Here is a 19,389-nt window from a genome sequence, read left to right as displayed (position 1 = left end):
ACTCAGGTTTGATCTTTGTTGAATTTGACTAAGATTTTATTAAACCCCTAAAACGTGGGAACAAAAGAAATGGATTCACAATCCCTCTTATTGCATGTTAATGACTTGGATTAATAGTTTGTAAAAACCATTACATCTTTCTTGGTCTTTAGGTAACAGGTAATATCTATATCTAGTTTCTTTGAGGTGACTGAGGGTCTGGCTCAATTCATTTAGCCCGGCTTCCAGAGAGTGGATTTGATATTAGTTTGTTAACTGTGAAGGTGAATTTGGCTCATTTTGGCCAGGACAAGGGTGCTTGTACACTTCCTATCAATAATACAGAGGAATGTGTTGCATCACTACAATCACATCATTATTTGAATAAAAAAATATTTTAAGTGGACTTGACTGACATGGAGTTCAGCAAGGTGATAATTAAACATGGTAATGGTGCTGAATTGGACTATTGTGGTATTGGCATGTTTAATGCGTGTTAATGTAAAAATGTTTCATTATTCTAATTTGAAGTTACAGAACACGCTGATGAATGTTTTAAAACTGGTGAAGATAAAAATGTTTTTGCAGGTCATGAATTTGAATCCTGTGTGGCTTAGGTCGAATGGATGACCTTTTGTGTCTGATCAGAGGATCTCTGAGCCCTAGAATTAGCTTGTATGTTTGGATTTAGAGTTGGAGCAAGTTGTAGATGCATCAGAGGAAGTATCGATGGAAATTATGAGTTGTTTACTTCTGGAGGACTTTTAGGGCTTGCGCATTTGTGTTCACATTCTGGACGTTGGTCTGCTGTTGTTTTTTGTATGTTTTCACTTCTGCTTGCAGGACCCTTAATCCCACTGATGATGAGAAAAGTGAACTCCTTTTGTGGGTGGAGAGTGGAAGAGCCCTTAGCTCGGGGACTGGAATTTTTAGGTTGCAGCTTGTCCAAGAAGGGGCGAAGAACTCTGTGAGCTTATTAAGGGAGCATGAGCCATCACTTTCACTCTCCTTAGTGACCTCACTGGTTGACCGGAACCGGAGTTTGGACTCCATTCTGGTCAAAAGGGGCGACTGAATGATTCTGATTTCTGCTTTCCAATTTGTCTCATTATGGACCACCGTTTATCCTTTTCATCATCCTGTTTCTCAGTATTTAACTGTGAATTGATTTTAATTAATGAATAAGTTAACACATTGCTTAATATAAGAATGTTCAGTGCATTTGCCAGTCTCTTTATACCTATTTTCAGGAACCAGCAAACTAGGTCAGAGGTCACGGAGACCTTGAGTGGAACTGAGGGCTGAGGACTGGAAACAACTGTTTCTATTGTTATTTCTACGAGTTAATATTGTCTAAAATGTCTAAAGTGATTTTTATATTTTTACGGTGAAATCTTTTAAAGTTATTCTACTTTTTATTCAAGATAAACTTTGTGTAGTAAGGAATTATAACTGCCTGAATGTAGATTATACTGGTTTTAAACCAGTTTTGATAAAGAAGGCTGAGAGTACAGTCAGCCTTGGATAAGAAACAGATTATACTTTGTGTGTGTGTGTTCTATTTGATTGTTGATCCATTTCACAGGTCTGGAGTCAGCTCTAATCAGTCTAAAGGATGTCTGACGTTTATGTTTAGATATTGTTCAGAATTGTACGCACAAACCCCACGTAGAAATGTTCCTAGTTTATCTGTGTTTTAACCAATCAGGTTAGAACACCTATATGTATGATGCAGTTAATGACGTTATGTGAGAGTATAATTGTTATTGATTGGTGATTGTAAGCAGAGCGGCCTAGGAACTCATTGCGAGTGTTGAAGCTGGCTTCTGCAAATGAAACTGCAAACTATCTTCAGTAAACTTGATTTATTTATTCAAATCTCTGACTCCGGCTCTTCTTCATCTACCAGACTGGTCATTCTTTGGGTTAAACTGTAAACAATCCCTATAACATCGCTGATGTCATTTCTCGGATGATAAAAAACTCTGTTGAGCCGTTGCGTGAACCAACAAAGTCAAAGAGGACCTGAAAACCAAAAAACATTTATCTCAAACCAGTCATAAAAAGTTAATTTCACAGGTATTATATGCAATAAAAGTAATTCTATATCAATAAACAGAAATTAAATGCTGCCTAACACCTTTTAGGCAAAAAATACTTTAGTTACTGGATTGATAAATAATATTTCTCTGTAAGTATGGAGTTACATTGCTATTTTTAAGAAACCAAAAACACAACTTTGTTATTAGACGCTAAACAGACACAGATACACATCTGTCATTATTCAAATAAATGCTATAATTAATTTATTCTATACATGTAATGTAACACACTTTATCTGTGTCTAATTCAAAGCAGGCAAAATGCTAGACACATGTCCTGTAACTGATGAAAATAACCGTCAATTTTAGACTGAAATAATTTCACTGACTTGTCTCAATTATAAAACTGAGACGATATTACCAATATTATTTATTACTGCTACTGACTGTAGTATTATTTTTATGATTAGTATTATTGTCGTTGCTGTTGGTTTTAAAAATTATTGATGTCTATTACTTATCTACATGTTTTCCAGAATACCAGGAAAAATAATATTAATGTGAATGTAATAACAATATTACTATTACAATTCATAAACCAATAGCTTTAATTGACCAATTATGAAAAACTATATCTATTGCTTTAACTCAAGTTTTATTTTTATGTTTGTTAGTCGATTTCAAATTAACACATTGCTTGTGTTTATGTGAACAATTACTCCATGCAAGTTAATCCAGTGAAAAACAAAATGTTTGTTTTAGTAATTTTTTATCAAAATCTGAACATTTGCTTACGCTCCAAATATAGATTTGTACTGGTTTCTTGTTATGTATTCATTATGTGAAGTTGTTGCAGTTTATCAGTTTTGTAATTAAAAAAAATTGTCTCATACTCAATTATTGCCCTGCTATCAATAACAACTTTAAAATTGTCAGCACTGCATGTAAAATGACCATAAGTACTGTGAAAATGTCCTTGCTCCATTAACTTAAATAAATATTTCACAGGAGGGCCCTCAACTGTAGTTCATGCTACAACGCAGTAAAATCTTCAGAGTAAAATTTACTCAGTTCAGAGAATATTTGGTCCCTCTCTAAATTGAGCAAAATTTACTCAGCAGCAGAGTTAAAGTTAATGAGACAATGATGGGGCTAATTAAGTGATGATTGAGCACCGATGATGAACACCTGCTGTTAAAAGGCAGAAACAGAGAAGAGAAACACAAAACTACGGCTGTTTCTCAATTCCAAGAACGCAGAGAACGGACTTGTGGGTAAAAAATAAGAGACTTTAAAATTTTAGGTCAGCTATTCCTTTAAGCTATGTACTCTGAAGATATTTCTATTTTAAACAAAATATATTCACTAACACTCGTCTGGCAAATCAAAGGCAATCTTCAATCAGCAATGACCACAGATGGGTGGTGTCCACAGCGGTAACAGAAATAACTGTACGTATACTGCCTGAGAGCACTGAAGTGGTAGTATGCTTTTCTCAGTGTTGTGTGGCACCGTAGTCCCAGAATGAGATTCTATAGTGTGCAGCATTCTACCAACAACAATGTGATTCTGCAAAAAAAAAATACAGAATGTACCTTTAAACATGTTGTTTATATGTTATGTTGTGAGTAGAAAACAAAGCGGGATGGAAAGAAAGACCCTGTTGTTATAATAGCGGAATCCAGAATTGTAGTCCTGAAAACGAACTACATTTCTGCAAACTGGGCATGCCTTGGCATAAACGGAAATACCTAAAAGAAAACGCATCAACACAAATTGGTTGGCATACAAGAAATACATAGAGCTTATATACAGTATATATAAGAGATATATTTAATAACATACCTTACCTCTATTCTGCCAAAACATCCCATAAACAGTTGCTTGTGTTGTAACCACAAAAGCATTGCTAAGATCGGGAGGACATGACCCTGGGCAGTATGGACAGTTTGTTTCTGATGGTATAAAGGTTTCTGGAATGGGTTTTTCTGTTTTGGTAGTTTCAAGTGGAATGTCTTTTGGTAATCTTTTGCAATTCCACAAGTAATTGGTCATTGTGATCACACTACTCCGTGAAAAGGCCAAGTGCTCATCCATACCGACATTCCCAATGAAGCACTCCTCAATATCTTCTATATCCTCTGGGGCTTCTGGTGCGTTTTTCAACAAATAAGGATGCTCCCAATAAATCCACCACATACACATGTATATGTGGACACAACTGATACTGTCCTTTACACCGATGTACTTGCAGTGCCATTTTCCCAATTGTTTGTCAAATGTGGAAACTGTCCTTCCAAACTTACACCAAGGGTCCTTCTCCCCAGAGTACACTAAGAAAAATAGATATCTCTTTGACAGATTGTGTTCCCCCAAGAAAATAGGAAACACACTGTCTACTTCGTGTGAGCAAGCATGTTGGTAAAGTTCCAAACATTCCTCTTGCCTAGACTTAGAAAGGAGTCCCTTTTCAACCATCTCCTTTACGGTTTTCTCTTGTAGTGCTGGTGGTGGAATGTATGCACTGGTTTTCTTGGTCCGCTCTAAGTGGTGGCATTCTTTCCCTGGGTTTCCACTTTGAGCAGCTATGGCCATATAGTCTCTGCATTCCTCCACTTCACAATCTTAGAGCTGTGATGTTAATGTCTTTTGGACATGTATTGGCAATCTGATACCATGGGATTGCTTTGTGGTCACATAAATCCCATTTTTGGGTCAATGCACAACATTGGTTCTTGCACAGCATGTTGTTCCTTTTTATGCCGTAATAGGTTTGAGTTTGTGCAAAATGTGATACCACATTTATGGCAAATTTTGTTTGCTTTGCAACCTCTTTATCTTCAGGTTGTTTCTTTTCTAAGAATAATAATACATATCATAGTGTGATTAACATAATTATAATGTGTTATTGTGTCATTACTTCAGTTGGGTTAGAAACATAAATGTACTCACCAGATGTTGTTGTTGGCACCATCAGACCTGTAGTTGCAGAGACAGGGAATTATACAGTTGAAAAATGCAATTTCACTCATTAAGCTTAAAGGATTTAGAATATTTACAATAGCCTACCATGTTTACGCAAGTGTGTTTTAAAATCTACAGATCTGCTTATTATTTTGGCACATTTAGGACAATGCCAGTGACTCCTTGTGCCAAGTTTCCGATCTGGACAGTGGAATGGTATAGTAAATTTATCTTTGAACACAGGATGTTTTGAATATCAAATTAGTCAAAAGACTTCACCTCAACACTTAAATTAAAACTTGGCAAAAGTCAAAAAATGACTTACCACTGAAAATGTCTTGATGAAACCCTGGTAACTTTTCCATCATTCAGGTTTTTTTTTTTGTTTGTTTTTAACCAAAGAATATCTTCTCTTAAGTTAAAATTGCCAACTTTTAAAAAAAAAAAAATTTATGACCTTTTTCCATTCTGTTGAGTTCACTTGTAAAAGCTTTTTAACCATTTTGACTCTAAGAAAATTCTTCATTTGTTTAAATTCAATCAATCCTATCCCTCCTTCTTCTGCTGCTCCTATTATTGTATTGTAAGCAATTCTTGGGGGTTTCCCCTCCCATAAAAAATCTTGAACACACTTTTTCAATCTCCCTTCTATCCAACATGGCATTTCTGTTATATATAATTTATACCATAGCTTTGATGTTATTAAAACATTTAATATTAAGGCTTTCCCCTTTAAGCAAAGTTCTCTCATTCTCCAGAAATTTAATCTTGATTCTATTCCTCTTATTAGATCATCCCACATCTTTTCTGTTGCTTTTCTTTCATTTTTACCAATTAAAATTCCTAAAATTTTCAGTTCTTCTACTTCTCTAAATTGAAAACAATCTGTTAAAATATCTGCTTTACCAAACCTCATATATTGTGTTTTATTTTCATTTATTTTGCTTCCTGTCCCCTTACAAAACTCCTGTACTTTTTTCATGGCTTCTTTTACACTCTTTTTCTCCTTCACTATTATTGTTGTATCATCAGCATACTGATATATTTTTCCTTCATCCTCCTCTTCTTCTATTTTTATTCCTTTAATTTTAGTTTCTTGTTTTATTGCTAACCCTAAAGGTTCTGCGACTAGGGAATATAATAGTGCTGAAAGAGGACATCCTTGTCTAAATGATCTTGTAATTTTAAAACAATCTGTTAAAAAACCATTACATTTTACTTTTGTTAAAGCCCCTTTATATAAAATTTTAATCCAATTAATAAAATTCTCTCCAAATCCAAATGTTTTGAGTACATCAAATAAATATGTTCTACTAAGTATTCCTTTTAAAATATTTTTAAAAACAATATAAAATTCATTTCCTATTCCATCTATACCTGGACTTTTCATTTTATGTAGTTGATTTATTTTTATTTATTTTTCTAGTTTTACTTTTATATAATTTAGAATCTTCCCTTCTTTTTCTTCATCAATACCTTTTGCTTTATTTGATAGTTTGTGTTTTCCCACCATATCCTTTTATCCTCATCATACATTCTATTTTCTTTTTCTTTCTCTATTATTTCTTTTTGAACATAATCTTGATTCTTTAAAATGGTTGTGTTTAAAATCCAAGTCCCTGGTCCTTTTTGTATGTGTTCTATATTCACTTTAAAATGCAAGAGCTTATGATCACTAAAACTGTTCTCTTCATACTGTTTGTTTTCTATAAAATCTTCAAAGTTTCTAGTACAGAAAATAAAATCTATTCTCTTTTGACATATACAATTGCCCACTATTTGTCTCTTTGAAAACTCTCTTTTTTCTCTATTCTTCTCCCTCCATGTATCTACTAAACTATTTTCCTTTATTAACTCATTTAGTTCCTTTCTTCCTATATCCGATTTAAAAACCATTCCATCAGCCATATCTTGTTGTCTAAAAAAAGTATTAAAATCTCCCATCATTGTTATTTCTTTAAACCCTTTAATACTTCATTTAAAACCCCAAAAGACTCTTTTTTTTTTTTTTGTCTTGATCTTCTGTTGGTGCGTGTATATTTGCTATTAGTAATTCATTTCTTTTAGAGTTCACCTCTATCACTAAACATTTCCCATAATTATCTCCATACACAATTCTTTTAAAGTTTAAAACATCTTTCCTTATTAAAAAAGCGACACCTCTTCCAGATTTACCATCACCATTATTATATATAATATCCCCTTGCCACAACTTTTTAAAATCGTCCATTGCATGTTCTTTCCAGTTTGTTTCCTGTAAACCTATCACTTCCTTGTTTTACATTTCTCTCTTATTTTCTCAAATTTATCTTTTCCCATTAGTCCCCTTAATTGCATAAAACGACACAATTTAAAACGATTAAAATAAATAAAAATAAAAACCTACACATCCTTACTGTCCATCATCTCCTTCCAACGCTCTCAACCAACAACCCCTTCCGTTAAAAGAGACAAATATTAAAAGCATTTTAAAATAGATAAAATATTTTAAAAACATCATTTTTCTTCATCTTCTTTCAGTCCCCTTAACACTTCATACCTATTTACATATTTAGCTCTGTTCTTTGTTCAAACTTTTTTCTTTGCCATGTCCAAATTTGGTTTTACCTTAAAAGTTCTTCTTCTTAAAAATTCCTCTTTCCACTTTGTTCTTATCCATATTTTCTATCCTTGTTTCTTCATCCTTTGCCATTCCTTCAGCTTGACCAGTCTTATTTAGTTCCTCTTTTTCCACAGTGCTTAAAAAAAGTTTTAAAACTGTCCAATATGTCTATTTGTGACCACTGTTCATCTTGTCCTGATAACTGTACTTCTTTCTCTTAATTTTCATTTTCTCCTTCCTTTTTTTTCATTGTTATTCATTTCCTCCTTCATTGTCTTTTCTTCTACTTCATTCACTGTTCATCTTGTCCTGGGGTTCTTCGTAGGTGGATAACTCAGTTAGCAAGATTTGGTTAATGATGATTTGACACGATCCAGGATTATTTTGTTCTTCAAAACTCTTCTGAGAATTGTTGTCATAACTACAGTTCTGATAGCTCAAACCTGCTAGGGAACAATTGCTAAGGTGTTGCTAGGCGGTTGCTAAAGTGTTGCCAAGTGGTTGCTAGGTGGTTGCTAGGGTGTTACTAGGCGGTTGCTAATGTGTTAATAGGTGGTTGCTAAGCTGTTGCTAGGCAGTTGTTAAGGTGATGCTAGGCGGTTGCTAAGGTGTTAGATGGTCACTGGGTGGTTGCTTGGCGGTTGCTAAGCTGTTGCTAAGGTATTGCTAGGCAGTTGTTAAAGTATCGCTAGGCGGTTGCTTAGGCGTTGCAAGGCATTTGCTAAGGTGTTGCTGGGTGGTTGCCAAGGAGTTGTTAGATGGTTGCTAAGGTGTTGCTAGGCAGTTAAGGTGTTGCCAAGCGGTTGCTAGAGTGTTGCTAAGCTGTTGCTAAGGTATTGCTAGGCAGTTGTTAAAGTATCGCTAGGCGGTTGCTTAGGCGTTGCAAGGCATTTGCTAAGGTGTTGCTAGGTGGTTGTTAGGTGGATGCTAAGCTGTTGTTAGATGGTTGCGAAGGTGTTGCTAGGTGGTTGCTAAGTTTTTGCTAGCCAGTTGCTAAGGTGTTGATAGGCAGTTGCTAAGGTGTTGATAGGCGGTTACCAAGGCATTTGCCAAGGTGTTGCTAGGTGGTTGCTAGGTGTTGCTAGACAGTTGCTAAGGTGTTGCTAGGTGGTAGCTAAGGAGTTGTTAGGTGGTTGCTAGGCAATTGCTAAGGTGATGCCAAGCGGTTGCTAGGGTGTTGCTAGGGGGTTGCTGAGGTGTTGCTGGGTGGTTGCTAAGGAGTTGCTAGGTGGGTACGAAGGGGGTTGCTAAGCTGTTGCTAGGCGGTTGCTAAGGTGTTAATAGGCAGTTGCTAAGGTGTTACTAGGTGGTTGCTAAGGTGTGGTTAGGCGGTTTCTAAGGTGTTGCTAGGTGGTTGCTAAGGTGTTCATAGGTGGTTGCTAAGGTGTTGCTAGGTGGTAGCTAAAGTGCTGCTAGGCATTTGCAAGGTGTTTCTAGGCGGTTGGTAAGGCGTTGCAAGGTGGTTGCTACATGGTTGCAAGGTGTTGTTAAGCTTTCTCAGAAAATATGAAAAAAGTTTTTTTTAAGTAATTGCAGAGATGGCAAAAGCATCTTGCTATATTAAAGTTATTACAAGACAGAGAGGGGGAGGGTTTTGAGAAGAGGGAGGAGAAAGTAGAGTGGGGATAGCAGAGGTATAGGGGCAATGTACGTAGCTGGTGGATCTTTGTATTCCTTTATCAGAGGAGGGGATTATGAAGGGACAGGAAGTGGTCATGTGCAGATTTGAATGGCAGACCATGCAGGAAAGATTACAGCATTCTAAGAAAACTCTGTTGTGAAGATCAGTACCCATGGCCCCCCAGTAGGGACCCTGATTCCACTGAGACCAGCTGTGGTCAATCATATCACATGCTCCTCTCAAAATTAGTTTGTGAAACTTCACTAAATGTAGGCTGCCATTCAGACTTAATTGTTGATAACAAGAATTCAATTGCTGATTTCAACAACTAAATTGCTACTAGTAAAAATTGGTTTGGCCTCCACACACTTCTCCTTCACTGTTACATCCCCCCTCCCCTTACACACACAGTTCTCACTTCTTGATGTAAATAGTGCAGCAAAAACACTCTGTTCCAATATACATCCTGCCTAGGTGAGATCTTGCCTGTCGCCACCAGCCCAACGCACCTACTCCCTCTAACCCCTGGCTGTCGGATGGTCTGGGAAAATAGTTAGTTTTAGGGTTAGGACATATTCTGTGATAACATTGAACAGCATCCAGGGCAACAGAGAGAGCATGGCACAAATCAAAAGCCTCCACTGACCTTAGCAACTACCAAACCCAGCTGGCATCATTAGCCTCCCAACTCCATTCTGCCAAAACCCCATACTACCATTACAAATTTAACACCACTTCAGACGTCCACAAACTATTCAAGACATTTTATACTTTGCTCTGTACTTCTCCATCAACTCCTTATCAGCTGGCCTCCTTCTTTACACAAATTAACATTCAAATTAGCAGTCTATTTCCCACCAAATCCAACCTAAATCTCCATCAAACACCCTCTGAAGAAGTCAACCTCTTCCTTCACTCCACACTGGCACATTCCCAAACACTTTTAAGCAGATGTAACGAAGGCCAGCTAGTGAACTGCTTACTCATCTGCATACATCACCTTCCCTACAACTCCACACATTCAATACAATTTCTCAATCAAGCTGGGATCATCCACCATTACCCCATGTAGTTCGGTAAGAAATCTTAGGGTGATACTGGATGATCAGTTGTCCTTCAAAGAGAACATTGCTAACACAGCTCCATCATGCAGAGCTGCACTTTTCAACATCAGAAAAATCAGACTCTTCTTAACAGATCATGCCATGCTGCACAACTTTTAATGCAAACTCTTGTCATTTCAAGGCTGGACCCCTACAGTGCTTTTCTAGCTGGATTCCCATCCTGCACCCTTAATCCTCTACAGATGCTCCAGAACGCCGCAGCTCATCTGGTCTTCAATGAGAGCCCATGTAACTCCTCTCTTTATCTCCCTGAATTGGTTACTGCACGAGGCTCTTGTCAAGTTCAAATAACTGGCACTGCACCCTCTTACCTCCACCTACAGCTGAAGGTCTACATCCCCTCTAGAAGCCTCCAATCTGAGCTATAAATCACTTTCCAAAACCTTTTCATTGACTGTTTCATGTTGGAGGAATGTCTTCTTGTAACATTTGGTGTACAATAGTAACAAACTTACAAGATATTTTACCACATGAAATTACAAAGCAGTCTGTTAATGACTTACACTGAGCATAATGGTATGGGGCGTGGGCCCGCCCTCTATGGCAACTGCTCATTAGAAGACAGTGCCATTGGGATGGAGCAAACCAGATTATTTTAAAACTTGATTTTTGCATTAGCTCGCTCATGCTCGCTGCTGCTCTCTCCCCCCTCTCGCCTTGCTTTCGGTCAATGCACAGCCACTCAATCAGGTCGCAAAAAACTTTCCATGCAACCTCTTAAAGTTTAGGAACCGCCGAAACTGCTAAAAAACTTCTGCAAACCGACTCTCAGCAGAGTTTGTCACCCTGGTAACCCAGGACAATTTCCACTCACAAGCGAGTGAATCTTAAGGACGTCACTGAAGCTGCGTCACCAATCCATCAGGAACGCCGTGTTTTGTAGAGGCCAGTCGGCAAAAGAAACTCAAACAAATGTCATCTCTTGCTCATCTGGTGCAAATTGATCTTAAGCAGATGAAGATAAGTCAAATCTTTGCTTTTGTGGTTTCTCAGGTGGGATTCTAAGATCTAGTAATAAGAGAATAAATTAATTTGGGACGGTTGTCCACTCATTTTGCACAAGCACCACAATTGAGAACCATTGCTCTGATAAGAGGATAAGCATTCTAGGTTGCATAGGAGTACATTGCAACAGCCAGTTGATGAAAAAGGGTTGGGGCTTCCTGAGCATTTATTTCATTATTACAACTTCAGTCTGAGACATGTCACTCACTAGTCCATGCCTCCTGAGAAAGCTCCATCTCGGTTTATGGTGGAACAAGCCATCCTACTTCCTCTTCCACCACTACAATATCTATCTATTCATCTATTTATTTATTTTATTTTGTTAATGTGTTATTTAAAATATAAAAAAATTTACTGACAGAATTTTAGGTGCAGGCTAGGACTGTCTCTGCCATTTGCAGGTAACGTTGTCCTTTTGGCTTCATAGGATATGGACCTTCCACATGCAGTGGGACGGTTTGCTGCTGAATGTGACATGGCAGGGAAAGAAACAGCACCTCTAGGTCAGAAACCAGGGTGCTTGACGAAAAAGGTGGCCATCTCCAGATTGGAGGAAAGTCCTTACCCCAAATGAAGTTCAAGTATCTGCGTTTTTTTTTTTTTTTTTTTTCATGAGCAATGGAATGTAAGATTTAAAGATGGATCAGTGCAGCAGCAGCAGCAGTAATGTAGTTAATGTGATTGTTGTGTTGAAGGAGCTGAGACAAAAGGCAGTGTTCTCAGTTTACTGCTCAATCTAGGTTCCTACTCTCACCTATGGTCATGACTGAAAGGAAAAGATCTTGGATGCAACTGGACACATTTTACAAAAAGTGTTATGCTTGTTTGAGTCCCAACATAAAAGAGAGACGAGCCAACAAAATAGCCTGAATGCAAATTATTTATTATAAAATGTAACTCGTAGAACAATCAATCAAAACAACCAACAAATGTTTAGGGATAATAATGAAGATAAAGACTTAGGATATAAATCACAACAACACATAAGGTTAAAGAGTCAATGAGATGGCAGGTCTTGACATGATGACTCCTGAGAAGCCACAGCGACCTGGAGTAGCTAGCACAACAACTTTTTATATACCCATTAATGAGTAATGCAGGCAATCTGGAGTTTTGGGATCATCACAGTATATTAATATTGTAAAACTGAATACCTGTCGGTCTGCCCAAATCATAAAATATTCATCAAGATCGTATTCTACTCAAAAAAGTAAATGTAGTAAACTAGAAAGAATCTTGAACCTAAAAGTAAAGAAACTTTACTAATAAAAGATGCAACACAGGACAAATGAATGGACTTTCTTCCTAGTGATTTTTCTCATTCAGGGAGTCAGACAGAGAACATCATCCAAAGCAACACTAGCTACATGAATACACTGGAGAGTGGAGTACAGATGCATCCAATCTTCTTCTGTTTTCAGATGTGTTAACTGATTAAACCTCTTGTCACAGTGTGAAAACTTGTACGGTCTCTCCAGTGAGAATCGTCTGGTGCAGTTTTAATTTGAGCTGTAAGAAAAGTCTTCTCACACTTAAGCACACATACTCTCTCACATCACTGTGGATCTTTATGTGTTCATTTAGGTTTGCTGATCTGTTGAAACTCTTCCCACATTGAGTTCATGTGAATGGTTTCTCTTCAGTGTGGGTCTTCATGTGTTTATTAAGGTCTGATGTGTTGCTGAACTCATCCCACACCGAAGCTGCGGTCACAGTAGAGTTTGCAAAATTCTGTTGTACGACGCTGTGAAAAGGGGCAGGATTAAACAACATGATTAAACATGAATGGTTTCTCTCCTGTGTGGCGCATCATGTGTCGATTAAGGGACGATGAGTGGCTGAAACTCCTCCCACACTGAGTGCATGCAAATGGTTTCTCTTCAGTGTGGATCTTCATGTGTTTATTAAGGAGTGATGAGCAGTTAAAACTCTTCCCACACTGAGTGCATGTGAATGGTTTCTCTCCAGTGTGGATCTTCATGTGTTTATTAAGGAGTGATGAGCAGTTAAAACTCTTCCCACACTGAGTGCATGTGAATGGTTTCTCTCCAGTGTGGATCCTCATGTGTATATTAAGGGATGATGATTGGCTGAAACTCTTTCCACACTGAGTGCATGTGAATGGTTTCTCTCCAGTGTGGATCCTCATGTGTATATTAAGGGATGATGATTGGCTGAAACTCTTCCCACACTGAGAGCATGTGAATGGTTTCTCTCCAGTGTGGATCCACTTGTGGTGATTAAGGTGTGATAAACAGCTAAAACTCTTCCCACACTGAGTGCATGCGAATGGTTTTTCTCCAGTGTGGATCCTCATGTGTATATTAAGGGATGATGATAGGCTGAAACTCTTCCCACAATAAGTGCAAGTGAATGGTTTCTCTTTAGTGTGGATCCTCTTGTGTTGATTTAAGTTTGATGATTGGCTGAAACATTTCCCACACTGAGTGCATGTGAATGGTTTCTCTCCAGTGTGGATCCTCATGTGTAGATTAAGAGATGATGATTGGCTGAAACTCTTCCCACACTGAGTGCATGTGAATGGTTTCTCTCCAGTGTGGATCCTCATGTGTTGATTAAGGGATGATGATTGGCTGAAATTCTTTCCACACTGAGTGCAGGTGAAACGATTCTTGTCTCTCCTTTTCAAAATACCATCAGTCTGTAAATGAGTTTTTTCCTCAATTTTGACATGATGTTCCTCCTCTTTACTCTCCTCATTCTCTTCAATTAGGTCTGAAATAAATAAATAAAACTTTAGTTTTCAATCAGTCTTAAAAACTTTCATCAAAAGCTGAATAGTGAAAAGACACTGGAAACATTGGCTACACACACTGTCATTTTCATGCACATTAAATGTAAAATATATAAGATCATGTTTTGTTCGGTCCATTAACATGTTCACATTTAAGCACATTTAATTCATCTATATTTATCTAGTGCTTTTACAATGTTAATTGTGTCAAAGTCGCCTAACATAGAAGTTTTAGTAAATTGAAATTGTGTCAGTTCAGTTTTCAGAGTTCCTTACATAATTGATCATAAAAGTCATTTTGGTCATTGATAAGACACAGATTTGAAAGCTGTAAATGGCCTAATTTTTTTTCGTATATATTCATAATAACAAAATGTTTTTTCTAAAATTTGTAAAGCAGACAGGAAATACTTGTTTATTCTTTGCCTGAGTGGTAAATGCATAAGAAAAAAGTTCTGGGGTAAAAGCTAAAAAAACAGCTGCATATTTGCCTCGCAGACATGAGACACACCTGTACAGCATCTGCCTAAAGGCTGAAATATGCACCTTTCATATTCACCATTGTGTGCTGTTGGGTCTTTTTCATCAATTCTGGGGTGATTTTGAGGCTTAGTTTGGAAAAAAACTTGCAAAGCCATAACAGCATATAATCATGCATTTATGATTTTTGCTATTTCCTGTGACGACAGTCAACATTGTTTAATTGATCTCCACCCATGGGACGGCTAAAAGGAAATGGGTAAGAGTATAAAAGAAGAGGAGAGTTGAAGAGGCCAGCAATATGTGGTGTGCTGAAGAAAGAGAAGTAGACTGAACTGTTGCATTGTGGGGACAAGTAGAGCAGGGGTGGCTGGCCGGTCAGAATCGGCAGGCTAGCGCAGAAGCTCAATTGAATATACTGGGGTAAAATAAATGCTCATATTACAAAGACATGGCGGGGAAAATGTAATGTAATGCAGGGCTTCTTGTACAATCTGAGACCCACTTTATATCAGATATCACTCAAGCAGTGGAAATTGCTGATTTCTAAAGAAAACAGACCTTAAACACGCAGATTTTTGCTTTGGCATACAGTTTACCGAAAGCGCTTAACACAGGTTACTGGCAAATTAAAAGTCCTATTAGCATGCTTCGGCATATACCCTATTATTGCACAGCCAATTTACACAAACTGACTATAGAAACACTATTCTGGTTTTCCAACATCTGTAATGATGAGGGCCCACTTTGGTTACTGATGGAACAGCACACGTCTAATTCAGTGTCATTACGCTCACGACTTTGTGCTTTCATTCCAGTTTGTGGTGTTTGTTCATCAAAAATAAGAATTAATGAAATAAAAAGAGAAAGTGTATTATTTTGTTCATATTGCTGAATGCTACTGTTGTTGTAGTTCAGCTGTAATTGTGTGTGTTCTGTACATATGCCTGTGATTGATTTTATACAGGGGGCGCTGCTGGGTTATAGGAGGTGCAGTGATCTAGAGAGATAATGGAGTGTGAGACAGTATCATGCTGCTGTGAAACCACTAAAGAATAATAAATCCTTTTTGCTTTGTTTAAACATTTTAGTGCCATGTTTCAGGAAAGATCCAACGTATTTCCACTACTGGACACAACACAGTAAACAATATTCTACGAATAACCCAGTTATTAATGGATCACTCAGAATATGGTCACAATTCAGACCTCACTTTAATAATAAACAAGCATTGCCTTCTGCTCCTATTTTGTTAAATCCGTTATTCTCTTCCTCTCTTATAGATTCAGCATTCCAATTATGCTTTAGGAAGGGAGTTATCTGTGTTAAGGACCTGTTTAAAGATGCCATATTTTTCTCATTTCAACAGTTAACAGACATTGAGATTCCCCAGTCAAATATTTGACTATTTCAAATACTTTTTTCCAAAATAAACTTTCTTTAAAATAAAAAACAAACGAGCAAATGATTTTAAAGTTTTAAAACTACAATAAACTAAATCTATGCGCAACAATCTGTCCTGGTCTATGTCCTCAGCAGTAAATCCATGGAGCACATTTAAACAAATGTTATTGTAAGCAAATTAATTAAACTATTATAATAAATAGAGTTAAAATGACCTTTTTAAATAAAAAGTTTAACATTTATTGAGATAAATTGTTGGTGAGTGTGTGGGTTTTGGCCAGATTGGGTAACAAAACACGAACAAAGAAAAATAAAGACTTGTTTAAAAAAGATTTAAGACCTCCAACACAATATTTCAGTAAATTTAAGACTTTTTAAGGCTTAAAATTTTGAGTCTTCTATGAGAATACTGTACGTCAAATATCGCCAGCTCAGTTAAACCTTTTTAAATTAAGAGTTTTTAAGGCCTAAAATTTTAGATTTTGAAATTTAAGACATTTTAAGACCCTGCAGGTTATAGGGAATAGCCCTTGTAATTAGTTAATATAATTATGATGCCATTCTAACTCAGTTACTATCTGTGAGAACTAGTAACACCTACTAGAAACTACTTTAAACCCATAAAAAAGTTGATCAAAAAAGGGGAATTGTGATCTATGTGACATATGCAAATGGGAAGTACTAAGCCAACACTATCACTGTAATAGCAGACATCTTTTATGAGAATAGAATAGGTCAAATATTGTCAGCTCAGACAAACTTTTTAAATTGATTGTTTTTTATTTATTTTATATAGCGCCAGTGCTCATGGACGCTTTACAAACAGTAGGAGAACAAGAAATGCAATAACCTTAAGAAGGTAGAGAAAACGGAAAAAGAATGACACGAGAACAAGTATGAAAGAAACTCATTCCTGTCTTTAAATAAGTGCTTATGTGCATTTTGGAGAACTAGGCAGCACACTCAGGGCTGCAAGATGGATTAATTTAGTATTCTTATTATTAAAATATATCTGAATGAGGATCAAATGACTGAGTTGGTTTTTGAGAATGAAAACCAACCTGTTTGTTCCTGCAGATCTTCCTGTTTGACTGTGAATGTTTCTTCAATCTTCACATCTTCACTCTCCTCTTTAATAAACGCCATCTTTATAACAGTGTGGAGATCAGTCGCTTCAGCAGGAGTTTTTCTCTGTTTTTGGACACTTTATTCTGTTTAAAATGAACAAAACAATGAACAGAAACAAACTTATCTTTAACATTTGCTTTAACAGTTTCTTTATATGAGAGTAATTAACAAAAACAAATCAGGTAAGTCTGAGCAAGAAACAATAGCCACAAATGAGCTGATTAAAACTAGTGACGTTACTACATGTCAGGATAAAAACAATATTTATAACCAAATAAACAAACAAACAAAAAACTGAATAGTTGTAAAGAAGCTTTGAAAAAAGACTGAAGAACTTAATACAATGTTGAACAATGCATCCACACATATTTACATTTTATAATGTTAGCATTCAGATATTATTTGAGTGTAAATTCAAAATGTGCAACTCACCTTTTCTGTCTTCAATAAAGAAGTGGTATAAAAAAGTCCTCAGTGGGTTTTTCTTTGTAGGTTGTTGTTGGTATTAATCCCGATGTAGGAATCTACAATCGTAGTTTGTCCTCCAAAGTTGTTCTCTTACAGCTAAATCAGATAATGAAGCCTCCGTTAGAAATACGGAATATATAGATGCAACCCTGCTGAGCTACTGGATCTAAAATGTGATTGGATAAGACTCAATTGGCCCCCATTAAAGCTGGTATAGAGATGCAAATGAGCAGTGGGGAGCAGTGAAGATTCAAGACACATACAGTGGGGGATGGGAAGTTCAGCAGCTTTACAAACCAGTTTTACAAAGAAATAATGATGTATTGGGAAAATAAGTTGACTTTAGCCATCATCATTTGTTTTGTTGCTGTTGTTTTATAGGACTATTGATGGAAGCTTTTTTATTTTGGCTGCTGCATTTTGTAGTTAATGCTGATACACTTATGTTGAGGTATTTTGATTTGAAACACATTTTAATTGTTTTTTTATTCCAAGCTGGTTTTTGTTTAAAGATGCAAATGAGCATTGAAGACTTAAACCACACTGATGTCTCAACACACACAACTACATTCACTTATATAATAGTTATGTAAGTCTTATACTATTATACTGTGATATATCATTATTCGTTAAAAGAAACAATTTCTTATCTTCACAGTGAGGTTTTATTTGTGTTAAGTTCAGTCAATATAGTAATATTAGCAATGTTTTAGTCATTTATTTATCACTGAACCTGTTCTTTATGTGAGTTTAGAGTCCTTTACTTCTCCTAAAGCACATGCAGCTCATTACTGCTTCCTGTAAACTGTCAACACACTCAACAGATCAATTATTTCTTTCCAAAAGTGTCTATAAATTTTTATGATCAAAATGTAACTTGTTTCTGTGCCAATTTTTTTTTTCTTTCCTTCGTTTTTATGTTGAACAGAACATGTGTGAGCAGCTCAGCTTTCTCGAAAGCCTCTTATTCACCTGGTATGTAACAAAGATGTTTTTGCCTCTAATTATCATTTGTGTTTGTGCATACAAATATGCATAGACATTCACAAAAGAATATATAAGATACCCTGTGACAAAACCTTTTTTAACACAGTAAAGCGATCACATACTGTCCATTTTTTGCTACTTTTGGCCTTAGAAGATAATTGACATATCACAACAAGAGAGATCTGTTATGGTACAGGCACAAATCAAGCGACACAAAGAAACCAAGAAAGCAACTTTTAATCAGAAACTTTATATATGTCTATATATATATATATATATATATATATATATATATATATATATATATATATATATATATATATATATATATATATATATATATTATTTATTCATTCATTTTCTTGTCGGCTTAGTCCCTTTATTAATCTGGGGTCGCCACAGCGGAATGAACCGCCAACTTATCCAGCAAGTTTTTACACAGCGGATGCCCTTACAGCCGCAACCCATCTCTGGGAAAAATTCACACACTCATACACTACGGACAATTTAGCCTACCCAATTCACCTGTACCGCATGTCTTTGGACTGTGGGGGAAACCGTAGTGCCCGGAGGAGACCCACGCGAACGCAGAGAGAACATGCAAACTCCAGACAGAAACGCCTGTTGCTATACATATATATAGCAGCCGGGTATAGTTAATCTGAAAGCAAGTTGGGCCGCGGTCACACTAGAGTTTGTGCTTGCAAAATTCTTTTGTACAGCGCAGCAAAAAAGGATGGGATAAAACAATATGATTAGACGATACTAAAAGAGACTGATTGCTCCATATAGCTCATGTTTTGATCTTCTATTGGTCTCTTGCACTCACG

At 36.6% G+C, this 19,389-nt stretch overlaps 2 protein-coding genes, 1 non-coding gene and 1 pseudogene across 7 annotated transcripts in view; all 4 read right to left on the bottom strand.

Annotated features, from left to right (window-relative positions):
• The window catches only part of znf1086 (zinc finger protein 1086), an 893,143-nt gene that overhangs the window by 408,444 nt on the left and 465,310 nt on the right, over positions 1-19,389 (bottom strand). The window lies entirely within an intron of this gene.
• si:dkey-220a11.5 overlaps positions 1-19,389 on the bottom strand; it is a 765,979-nt gene that overhangs the window by 689,049 nt on the left and 57,541 nt on the right. The gene's annotated exons all lie outside the window — the stretch shown is intronic.
• Positions 3,728-5,093, bottom strand: LOC148682933 (uncharacterized; annotated as a pseudogene).
• LOC148682932 (uncharacterized) lies at positions 12,200-17,682 on the bottom strand. 3 transcript variants are annotated; one of them, XM_088650948.1, is made up of 4 exons: positions 17,537-17,682; positions 17,038-17,187; positions 13,360-14,073; positions 12,200-13,276 (listed from the first exon to the last, which is right to left on the bottom strand). In XM_088650948.1, exons 2-4 carry the CDS (start codon positions 17,120-17,122, stop codon positions 13,260-13,262), a joined length of 816 nt encoding a protein of 271 aa, XP_088507074.1. In that variant the 5' UTR covers positions 17,123-17,187; positions 17,537-17,682; the 3' UTR covers positions 12,200-13,259. The 3 variants fall into 3 exon arrangements, with proteins under 3 accessions (XP_088507074.1, XP_088507075.1, XP_088507073.1); XM_088650949.1 differs by having other exon boundaries at positions 12,200-13,780; positions 13,864-14,073; XM_088650947.1 differs by having other exon boundaries at positions 12,200-14,073.

Source organism: Danio rerio, chromosome 4 (assembly GCF_052040795.2).
Source record: "Danio rerio strain M-AB ecotype USA chromosome 4, GRCz13ab, whole genome shotgun sequence".
Classification (NCBI taxonomy): domain Eukaryota; kingdom Metazoa; phylum Chordata; class Actinopteri; order Cypriniformes; family Danionidae; genus Danio; species Danio rerio.
Note: the sequence above shows the minus strand (reverse complement) of the source record. Positions and strands in the feature narration are given on the sequence as shown.